The sequence below is a fragment of the Thunnus maccoyii genome, chromosome 7 (assembly GCF_910596095.1).
Source record: "Thunnus maccoyii chromosome 7, fThuMac1.1, whole genome shotgun sequence".
NCBI lineage: Eukaryota > Metazoa > Chordata > Actinopteri > Scombriformes > Scombridae > Thunnus > Thunnus maccoyii.
The window spans coordinates 16,287,828-16,299,525 of NC_056539.1; the positions used below are offsets into that span (position 1 = coordinate 16,287,828).

The window sequence follows — 11,698 nt, forward strand, 5'->3', positions numbered from 1 at the left end:
ATTTCTCTCTCTTTGCATCTCCTGACGTTTGGAGGGGAACAGATGGAGATTGTGGCCGGGTCGGTCAAGCCAGAGGCAGCAAAGGAGATGGGATTTTTGTAACACCAGGGGCCCAGTGAAGGGTACAACGAATGGCCAGCTGCCTCTTGTCTCCCCTGACGTGCACCCAGGTGCCGGGATGTTGACCTAGTCAGCTCGAGGCCACTCGGCCTGCTCACTTCTTATCTGGCCTCGCTAAGTTTCTCATATTATGAGACCTTTTTTGTCTCCAAATCTCCACAGATCTCTGGCGTCGCTTCCCCCGCATGAGTTCTTGTTATACCATCACGACTCCTGAAAGCAATTATCTAACCCAAACAATGCTGATACATGAGAGTGAATGTGTCTGGCTTCATAGATTGAAGTGCTCTAAAGTAATAAGGTCTTACTTTTTCCTGTCATCTTGCAATAATTGCACTTTCCTTCATATTTCTGACTAATTAGGTCTCTTCCTTTGCCCTTTTTAACTGTGCAATCTGTGGGAGTGTGAGAGGTGGGGTGCAAAGTGAGCATCTGTACAGGGGCTCTTGTTACCATCACATTAACCCAGACAGATGTTATGATGCCCTGTGTATGTTCAGCATATGTCCTCAAGAGATTTGAAGAGAAGGAGAGCTAAGCCAAGTTGTTTCTCCTAGCATACTCACCCCAAGTTGCGTCTAAAGTCCTGTCACCTTGGAAACTTGGTCTCAGCTCAACTTGGCGAGCCTTAAATCACTCTCCGCTCTTGCAGACTCGTGGCTGGTGCTGTGAATATGGCTCTGTTCGATCAGCCTCCCCCTCCTGCTGCATTTGTCTCACACTGTGGTCGAGAGCAGTCTTCTTTTCTCGGGGTATGGAGGAGCTTTGCGGGGCTCCTTGACTTTCTTTGTCTGTTCAGAGAGTTTGTGGTGTGGGTACGGTGGAGGCTTGCGACCTCTGCGGCCCTGTGCTGCAGTTGGTTTAGTTGTGGCCGCGGGGGTGGTGCACAACTGAACGGGCCCTGCTGAGGATGCTCCCCTCTCTCTGTCGGTGTTGGACACAGTTTGAGTTTCTGAGTCAGTGGGTGGGCAGCTGGCAGACGGAGGCTGGGTCAGTGATGGACAGAGCGGACCAGCAGATGGGTGGTCGCTTTGTGGGGTCTGGTAAGATCCGACTTTGGTCTCTATGATGACAGAAGGGCTAAGGGCAGGGGGTGGATGAGACTTTGGAGACAGAGGGGAGGGAGGGGAGACAGGGCTGACCCCGATAGAGGAGCAGTGACCAGGGGAATGAGGCTGAGAACCAGGGCTGCTGGAGTGATGGAGGTTTACTGTTAGAGGGGAGAGACCAGGAGTGGGAGGCCGAACCAGGAGGGTTCTTTGGGGAGACAAAGTAAGGTCATGAGAGGTGAGGTTTTGGAGTTGAGGTGGGTTGCTGATCTTAACTGAGGAAACTGCCGAAGGGAGACTACTGGTGAGCCAATGAGTTCGAGTCTTCTCTGATGAAAATCCAGAGTTTACTGGGCACATCTGCACATTTGGTGGAGATTGGCTCCTGGTGCGATGATTTCTCCTGAGGGTGCCAGATGAGTGTGTGGTTCCTGGCTGGTCTTCAGGCTCTGAGGGCCTCTGTTGAGTGCTGCCCACCAACACCTCGCTGGAGCTGGAACCTGAACTGGGGCTTCTGTCTCCTCTGCTAGTGTGCTGCTGCTGCTCCTCCTCATTCAGATCAATGGACGAGGTTAGATGGTCGATCTGCTGCACAACCTAGAAAATACACACAATATGGTGATGAATAAAAAGATGTGATCACATGAAAAAGGGAACTCCACTGATTTTACATGAGGGTCACTCAACATGTCACAAGTAGCACTACTCAGTATTTAGAGACAATTTTATATTGTTCTCTGTGACTCTGAAGCTTTCTCGTCTGAGAAAATTACCCTGATGACATCACTATGATGTCAAACAAACTGGAGTTGTGAAGTTTGAAAGATATGGGTGTTTAAAGGTGCACTATGTAAGATTTGACCAGAAATTTTTATTTAAAACATTGAAAAATTTACTAAAATTATCAACAGAATGTGAAGAAATAACAGTTTTCACATTACGTCAAAGACATTTATGTATTGTGTTGCAGAGATATCTACTGAAGTTAGAATGCTAACCAGCTAGCCCCAGCCTGTCCTATCTTGTAATACCACTTTGTACCTCTAGAGGCAATAGTGAGTCACTAAAGCGTCCAGTCTGCTTTCAGCCCAACATGAGAGGAAGAAGAAGTAACGCTGAGTTGAGCCAGAGACGGTTCAGAAAGGAGACAGCGTCATTTCCTGTATCTGTGTCACCTGGGTTTCGCCACTGCCCTGCCCCTTTAGGAGACTAATGGCAGGTCCTGAGTCTATTTACTCCAATGGGAGAAGTGAACGTGAGCACAGATTATTACCGATACTTTCGCCCAATTGTCATCAAAGTAAATATTGGACATATTTTTCACGAGTCACATATCTTCCAAACATTCTGACACTAAAATGACATTTTTCAGACAGACAAATCAGGAGAAAATTAACTTTGTTCAAGATCTGTCTCTGTCTCTGCAATGCACTCTCGTGAGATCTGGCAACATAGAAATCTCATCTCTCTGTCAGGGCAATCTTCATTTAATTCACGTGAAAATAAACCTGAACACCACAGTACTCCCTGCAGCTCTGTTTGTGTTGTTTGTGTGGGGGGGATTGTGCCTTCTGGTGATATGCCCCCCTTTATTTGTTTGGTGCAGGTGGCCAAACCTTCAACAAAAGACGCTAACGAGTTGCATCATGGGAAATATAACCAGTTTAAACCAGTGCTTTTTTACAGTGTTTTTTACTAGGGACAAAAAGTCTGCTGCTTCAATTTTGATTTTTTTTGTATCTGTCTCTTGTGAATCCCCCAATTTAAAGTGCAATACTGAATCACTGCAGTACTCCTTTAATGTGAAACTGAAACTTTCGATTATTTTCTTTATTGATTAATCTGCTAATTCTTTTGCAATAAACTGTTTGTCAGAGGGTGGTGAAAAATGTCGGTTACAATGTCCAAGAGCCCAAGGTGACGACTTCAGGTTGTTGTTTTCCAACCAACAGTCCAAAACCCAAAGATATTCAATTTCCAATTATGTAAAACAGATAAAACCAACAACCCTTAAAATTTGAGAAGCTAGAACCAGAGAATGTTTGACATTTTTGTGTGATAGACTACTTAAATTATGAACTTGATTGTGACAGTTTATTATTAATTTAAAGAGTTTTCTTCCAAGTGGAGACATCATTGTGAAAAACTCAAACAGAATAATTGAAAACACAAAACTGTAGCCTTGTTAAAAAAAAAAAACAGAATAATTGAAAACATAAAGAAACACTGTAGCCTTGATATAGTGATGAAGATCTTAAATTATAGTTTGATTATTGTTTTCTCAAGTATTCATTTATAATTTGGGTCATTTTTGAAATGGCCTCTCACCAGATGTATAGCTCTAATCTGTAAATGTAAGTATGTCACACGTGCTGCTACTTAGTGCAAAAATGTTTACCTCAGCCCAGAAAGAATGAGATTACTATTATAGGCAATGTGTAAACTACATTTAAGTGGATTTCCCTTCTAATAGACACTATATAATAAATCATACACAGGCGTACACATGTTGAAATGAGTGCAGTGCATGTAACATGTGAGTGTATGCACAACACACAAATGCTCAGCACAAAGACACAGTCAGGTTGGTGGACACACACACACACACACACACACACACACACACACATACACACGTGTACAATGATGGAGGCTGGAAAGATTGGAGAAAATTACACCGGGGAAAATGTTTGACCTATCTCTCCACCTGCTCTATGTGCACAGATAAATCCTCTGCCCCTGCTGGAACAGATGAATTATTACTTTGTTCTCTGTGTTCAACAACATCCTTGCTGATGTCAAAAGATTACCTGTTTTTTTTTTTTGGTTGTTTTGTTTTGTTTTGTTTTGTTGTTTTTTTTTGCTGTAGCTTTTTGGGCAAGGCATTTCATATTACTTTGAAGTACAACGTGTATATGCACATCAAGTGACTCTGGGCAGATGCTGCTTGTTAATGTCAGGAATCAGAGGAGATAAAAGAGCATGGGACCCTGGTTTTCTGCTGCTGTTCCCCAGAGTGTTTATTAAAAACAATGTTTTTTGACCCCTCAGGTCTTCATGTAGTGCTGATGAGTGTTAGAGCTCAGACATTTCCTTTAACTCTTTCAGTTTCATGCTGTAAGTTCTGAGTCTTGTACAGTTTTTGATCTGTTAGAAAGATCTCTATCATATTCAAGTGTGAGATGCTTTTTTTCTCCTGTTATAAGAGAGAGAAGGTCTTAAATGTTGCTGTAATATCTGTATTGTCTGTCTAAAACGTTTTAAAGGATCACTCCAATTCTGTTTTATAACAGTGACTGATTGTTAGATAAAACCGAGGGTTTGCTGCTCATGCAACAGAATGATAAAACAGGGCTTTGAAATAAATATGCGACCAAAGTCTTCTCGGGTGCCTTATCTTCCTTTGATCTGTCGTCTCTGTTGTTAAAATTCGGGATTTTTCTATCACAGTGTCTTGTCTGCTCCCCTCCTCCTTCCCCTCTTTTTGTGTAGCTTGTATGCTCTTTCATCAGTGTTATATTAACACTGTCACACAAAACCTTGCACAGCCGACCCCCCCCCCCCCATCCACCCACCCTCCACCCCCTACCCAGCCAGGAACATGAGGTTACTACCTCGGTTTTAGCTTTGACCACGTAGACGCAGATCAAATGCCAAGAGGCGAGATTTACGTGTCACTTTTACTGGATGAGGAATACGAGGCAGAGGTACTGAAGACATAAATGGATTATGAAAAGCGTCGGACGCTATCCAGCAGTGCCTGGAGCAGCATCTGTCCATGAGGAGGGAGAGTGGAGGAAGAGATGAGAGAACAGAGAGGAGGGAAGACAGAAAAAGATGCAGAGAGGAAAGCGACTGCTTTGCCTAAAGTCACACAGCATCTTCTCAGCAACCTCTGAAAGCATCAGGCAAATGAGGCATAACTATTGTGTCATTCACCTCTGTGAAAATGTAGCCATGAATTCAGAACGAGCGCTGTATACAGAAGGCTTAGAGACAGATGACGGTGGAGAGTTGGAGAGACAGTTTGCAGACTGTGGTGGATTCATGCAACCCTGCTGCTGACTTTTTAAATGCATATTAAAATGTAAGTGTAGAAGCCCTTGAGGGTTTTTAGCACAAGCACAAACATTTCCTGCATGAGGAAAAATCACTGTGAGAGGATGCAGTAACTTCTCTGTACCTATTCTGAACTGATTTGTCTTTTTAGACGTAGATAGAAATGTGATGATTAATAGGTGAAGACCAAACATGAATCAGACACTAAACAGCTTTTGTCTTATTGTTTCTTACTAATTATTTTTTATGAGTAAATCAAAAATCAATAAAAATCTGTATTTTTACCTCTTTCATTTCCTGGTGAACATCCCTCAGCGCTGCAAGAACCTGTTCCAGGTTGTCCACCACTCGTTTAATCTGGTTTCGGACCACTTTTCTGTTACAGCCTGCTTCCTTCCTCTGTGACTCCCCTTCTCTGTTTGCTTGTTTGTGCTGGACCCATGTCTGGTTCTGGCCCAGGACCGCAATGCGCTCTGAGCTCGGTCTGGGTTTCCTGGGGCCTCGTAGAGTCGCGGTACAGCCCAGGCCTCTCTGTGGAACCTCTGTGGAGAAGGTGACTCCGTTGAGGGGGCCATTGAAACCCTCCACAGGTGGATCCCTCAGCGCTGTCAGGTCTTTCTGGCTCTGGGAGTTCCTGCTGATGTAGCTGAAGCTGGAACTGAACCCGTGCTGCCTCTCGATTAATCCCTGAGTGTCTGAGCTCAGCCAGCTGGATGAATGGAGGTCTCTCTGACGAATAGTGTGGCTGGCGTAGTCCCACACCTTCCCCCTCCTGTCCTCCATGCACGCCACAACAGGCACCTTACAGTTTGGCTCCTCAGCCAGTAGTGCAGGAACAGAAACCGGAGGGGGTCCCATCAGTGGCCCATATTTCCTGACTGTGGTGCTAGTCGCGTCATTCTGCGCATGAAGGAGGCTCAGGTGGCTGCTAACAAAGGTGTGGTTGTTCTGGGCAGAAGTGGAGCTGTTGCCCAGACCCTGCGGCCCGTCCCCTGGGCTGATCTGTGTGTTGGGGTCTGGTTCCAGCTCTGGAGACTGGTTCCACCTGGCAGGACTGTCCTCCCTTTGCTTCCCCAGACTCCCTGGCAGGATGTGGTGCCCCCTCAGCATCACTGGCAGCATCCTCGCCATCCCCACGCCATTACACCGAAGCTCACCCTTCTTTGCTCTGTCCTTCCCCTGAATGGAGAAGAACCCAATCCCTTTGGCTCTCTCCAGCGGGGTCAGGTTGCTGCGGGCCTCAGAGTTGGATTTGTATGGTCCGTTGAGCCCCAGGTCACTGCTGTGGTGGGGCTTCAGACTATTGCGCAGCCACGGGATGAAGTGAGGGGCGTGAGGCTTGAAGCCTTTCTGCTCCCCAGGCGCTGGAGCCCTGCTGTCAGAGAACATGGTGATGGATGATGTCTTGCAGCCTCACAGAAAGAAGAAGAAGCAGAAGAGGAACAGGAGGACTCCTGAGACACAGAGAGCTTCCTCCTTTTCTTCCATGAATCTCCTCCTACCTTTGCCATTAACATGGACTGTATCTGCTCTATCTTTTCGTTATTTTTCCCCTTCCCTCTCCCTCTCCTACTCTGTTTCCAAAACTTTTATCTGCTTTTTCCCCTCTTCGGCTCAGATCCCACCCACCCACTCCCCTTTTGCTGTTGGAAGCCTGTTTCTGATTTTATCGCCCTGCTTTTTTACCCTCTTCTTTCCCCTCCGTGCCCGCTTCTCCTCCCACTACTCTCTCGACGTTGTAGTGCTCTTGAGCCCCTCACCCCCTCGTTGGGCTGGCCTCAGAGATGCTGAGGGCCTCTCTCTCTCTCTCCGTCTTCTCTCTCTGCCTGCCTGCGTCTCACTGGCTCGGTAGCAGTGGAGGCTTCCTGTCTCTACATCTCTCTCTCTCTCTCTCTTCCTGTCTCTCTCTCCCCCCCGCACTGCGCTGCGCTGCCTCCTATCCTCGCTCTTTCTTCCTCCCACTCCCTCTCACTGCTCTAACTCCCTTTCTCTATTTCCCTCTTCTCTCCCCATCTCTGTCTCTTCTCTCTGTTACTCTCCGATCACATCTGAGAAACCCCTTATCATCCTCTGTCATTGCAACTCTGTCTTACTCTCCTCTCTTTTCCTCCCCTCTCTGTCACTCTCTTTCTCTCCCCCCACCCCTACCCAAACCCAGGAGGGAGAGCAGCTGAACTTCAATCAAGCCAGTGTTATTAATCCCCCGTTAGCCAATGTATATCCACGTGATTCCCCCTGCCTCCATTCTCATCTGATTACTCCCTCCCCAGCTCAACCCTCCACAATTAAATGCTGCTTAGGATACCAGAGTGGGTTTAAAGGAGGATGGCAGCAGGAAGGGATGGAGGAGGAATAGTAGGGGGGCACATAATTGCGACCTACTAGATCAGAGATCAGCAGTTTGACAGAAACTATAAGCTGTCCAGCTGCAAACAACAGCCTGCCTGTGGCACGGCTCTCCCCAGCTTATTGTAACTGTCAGCAAATCGTGTCACGTTACATCCCAGTTGTTTTCCTGTTTTATTTTCTGCAGTATATCCAACTTCCATTTGTTCCAATTATGCAGAGACAGCTGCTATTTTCGGGTCTCTCATTCAAATTCCAATTCCTGGCAGTCTGGATTAGATTTCTTGTGTCTGACAAGCCCAAAGATGCCTCCTAGGTGCCTTTTCAGTCAGCTGCGGCTGGATGGGTCCCTCCCTCTCTGGCAGCATCCAAAATGAAAAGACAGCAGCAGAGCCACACAAAAGCCCTGACAGTTGGCTGTCACTCAGCAGCGAGACCCTCAAAGCATCTGTCATTCTGTTAGTCAGCATAGCAATCTATTCCTCTGGTAGTGCCCTGTTAAAATATGACTTCATTCAGTGACATATTCTACTATACAGGTACGTGGGGGGAAGAGAAAATAGACCCAGGCTATGTGTAATCTGCAGGCTAAGAAGATTCCTGCCTACATGTCGACAGACTGCTGTCAGCCGGTAATGACCGCAAGTCTGGATAAAAAAACGATAAAGAGTGGAAGTAATAGAGCAGCCAGTGTTAATCCTTCAGAGCTTCTTTTTCTGCAGGACATACTGGTGAATGCACGAATGTGTGAACAACCAAGGTCTGTCTCTATGTGATGATGAGTTTGTGTTTAAAAATGTAACTGTGAATGCATGTTGGTGTGTGTGTGAATGTGTCTGCATATTCATGTTTGAAAGGTTTTACATAATGAGAATTTCAAACAGAATTTCATTTTGAAACAATGATTAGTCATTCAAGTTCATGTGTGGCGCTCAGTCTCATACAAAAGTAATTCAAAGTGCTTTATAAAATTAAAATTAGATCAGAAACACACATATACAAACATAAATTAAAGCTGAACTAAAAATGTGTGACTGCATTATATCTTTATTATGTTGGTATAAACCTGATGTTAAAGATTATTAGTAATAACAATATTGAGGCATTTAAAATGGTCAATTACATTTAGACAAAATAACCTTCCCTGAACCTCTCTGTTTGATCGATTGATTGATTCTACTGTCCACAGTACATAAACAATGCATAGCACAACACATCATTAAAAACACAACACACAACAAAATATACAGCATACAATAGTGCAAATGGGCAGGTAGCAGCCTGAGAGGTTATATAAATAATACCTGAGAGCAAATCTTAAAAAATAACAAGTGTTCTCTGATGCAGTCATTCTGTGTTCAATGCCTGTATGGCACGGGAATAAAAGACTTCTTTATGTTCTGGCTGGCCCTTTGGACTCTGAATCAACGGCCAGACGGCAGAAGCTCAAACTGAGTGTAGTGGGTGTGAAGTATCTGCAGTTATATGTTTAGCCTTTCTGTGTTCAGCACTGTCAAATATATTTCAAAGTTGTTTTTGTGACCTGCCAATCACCTTCCCTGCAATGTTAACAATTTTGGAGAGCCTGTTTTTGCTCTTTACACTCAAGTTGGTGTACCAAGCTGTTACATTAAATGATAAAAATGCTTTCAGCCAGGTTCCTGTAAGCCATTTCAAGTACGTATTCGCCAAAGCTCCTCAGCTTCCTGATTAAAAACAATCTCTGATTGGCTCTCTTAAAAATGCTCTCTGAGTTCTCATTAAAAGTTAAGGTCTGATCAATGATTGTGCCCAAATACTTCAAATGTTCTACTTCTTCTACAGGCTGGTTATTAATTATGACAGGGAGGATGTTACTGGTTCCACTTGGTTTTGTTTGTATTATATGTTCTTTTGTTTTGGCCACATTCATTTCCAGTTTACTTGCCTGACACCAGTCCTGCAGTACAGTGACCTGGCTGTAAGTAAGCTTCCTCATGTATGCCATTGTCTTTTATGAGAAGACCAACAAGGACAATATCATCAGCGTATTTGAATAGCCTGACATTACTGCTGTGAGCAGTCATTTCATTTGTGTAAATGGAAAACAGCAGTGGTGACAGCACATAGCCTTGTGGTGCCCCAGTGTTTAAAACAAGCTGGTCTGAGTAGACCCACGTTCATCAAAAGTCTCTGAGGGCGGTCAGTTAGAAAGCTTCTAATCCAATGAATGAGACCACCATTCACGTAGGAGGGTGCTGACTTCTCTCTCTAAACACGTAGCTAAAAGTGGAGTGAGTGCAACTGGTCTAAAATCTTTAAAAGATGTTGCTCCACAGACTTTAAGCACAGGTCTTATTGTGGATTTTTTTCCCATGAGTTTGGTAAAATACAACCGTTACACAGAGTCTAAACCAACCGAGTGATGACCCCTTTAAGCTGCTGAGAGCACTTTAAGCACCTTTCTTCTTAGACCATCAGGCCCGGGGGCTTTGTTGGGTCTGATTTTGGGGAGACACATGGCTATTTCTCTCTCAGATAGCTACATAGCTACACCACCTACCTGACTGCAGATAGTACTGAAGTTTGTGTGTGTGGTAAGACCTTGAATTCATGTCACTTAAAAGTCTCCGTTTTCCTCCAATCAGCCACCCTTTGTGAGGTCCATAAATAACATGGCAGTGAAACACAAAATCATTGCTCATTTTGAAGTCAATGTGGCATAATTAAGTAGCTGTCACAGTTGATGTCCATTTAATGCTGGCTGAGCAGCCTCTCGAGTCCAGTTGCCTTTACTCCATCCATTATATAATGCGCTGAATATGTGTGTAAGTGATTGAAGGACAAAAACAGACTGAAAGAGGTCTAAAGAAGGGAAATTTCACCTCCTCAGTTCTGCTGCAGTGTTTCTTACATGTTCTCTTTCCCTGCAAACTCTCCTTTTCACCCTTTTTTTTCTACAGGAGGCCTTTTTTTGTCACTATGATGTAGTTTTCAATATCGGTGGAACAGTTGGGAGCATATGGCCTCCTTGTAACCTTGTCCACCACCTCCTGTAGCGCTCCCTCACTTGTTTTGAGTCCTGTAACAGGGCGCCTGCCCATCGAGAAGCAGCAGAGCGTGTGTGCTGGGAGACTTCAGCCGCACGCGCGTGTGTGTGTTTGCTGAACTTTACTGCCACTGCAGATACAGTTTCCTGATTGAGTTTCTTCGAGCAGAAACAGGCAGAGAGACAGAGAGAAACAGGCAGTAACGGAGAGAGAGAGAGAAATAGAGAGAGAGCAACAGAGAGAGAGAGAGAGAGAGAGAGAGAGAGAGAGAGAGAGAGAGAGAGAGAGAGAGAGAGAGAGAGCATATTACTGAATGCCTTACGTAAGTTAGTGGAAAAGATAGATGTCAAAGAAAATGCTTTGAAAGGCAAAGGCCTAATGTCTGTCAGAAGTTCCTGTGCAAAATGGCTTTTAGTCACAGTGTGAATGCCTCTGGGCGCCTGAGAAATTTCTATAGTCACCTGGACAGCAGAAATGTATCGTTTGGAAAGGATTATAAGGGTTGAAATGCCTGTATTTGACTCTGTTTTTACACAAAGTGAGAATGAGAATTTTTCTGAACACAATGTTCTTTTTTGCGGTATTAAATATGGAAGTGAGCAGATGCTGTCTTCCCCGAAGTGTCCAGTGTCGCGCTGGTGATAATCCTCAGGGCTTCGGCACTGAATTCTGTATGTGTGTGTGTGTACAGCAATGTCGTTTCTGTCCTCTCATGTATATTTTTGTGTTGTTTGCTTTTGGATTCCCCTCCGCCGCGCTTTTCATCCTTGAACAACACGTCAGTCAGGTGCTCTCTGAGGACTACAGCAAGTGAGGAAGAGGGAGAGACAGAGAGAGAGAGAGGAAAAGAGAGATGCGAGGACACCAAGAAAGAGTAAAAGAGACAGAGATGGGGGAGGAAGACAGGGGGAAAAGAGTTTTGAAAGACTTCTAACTTCCAAGCCGACTGTCATAGCTGTGCTTGCCAGAGGGGAGAGCACCTTTAAGCATACTGGATGAGTAACAATGTGGAGGGACTACAAAAGCAAAGTAATACATAATAAGCAGTGCTCGCTCTGCTCTGCTCAGGCAGCTAACCTACATGAGATTGGTGTT

The 11,698-nt window shown here is 44.9% G+C and overlaps 1 protein-coding gene across 1 annotated transcript; it reads right to left on the bottom strand.

Annotated features, from left to right (window-relative positions):
• LOC121900801 lies at nucleotides 1–6,826 on the bottom strand. The gene is made up of 2 exons (XM_042417335.1): nucleotides 5,514–6,826; nucleotides 1–1,766 (listed from the first exon to the last, which is right to left on the bottom strand). Exons 1-2 carry the CDS (start codon nucleotides 6,615–6,617, stop codon nucleotides 837–839), a joined length of 2,034 nt encoding a protein of 677 aa, XP_042273269.1. The 5' UTR covers nucleotides 6,618–6,826; the 3' UTR covers nucleotides 1–836.
• Nucleotides 6,827–11,698: the final 4,872 nt, after the last annotated feature.

Coding starts and splice junctions, on each gene's coding strand:
- LOC121900801 (XM_042417335.1), bottom strand. CDS start 6,617: ATGTTCTCTGACAGCAGGGCTCCAGCGCCTGGGGAGCAGAAAGGCTTC. Junction 1,767..5,513: donor TTCACCAGGAAATGAAAGAG/GTAAAAATACAG, acceptor TGTATTTTCTAG/GTTGTGCAGCAGATCGACCA.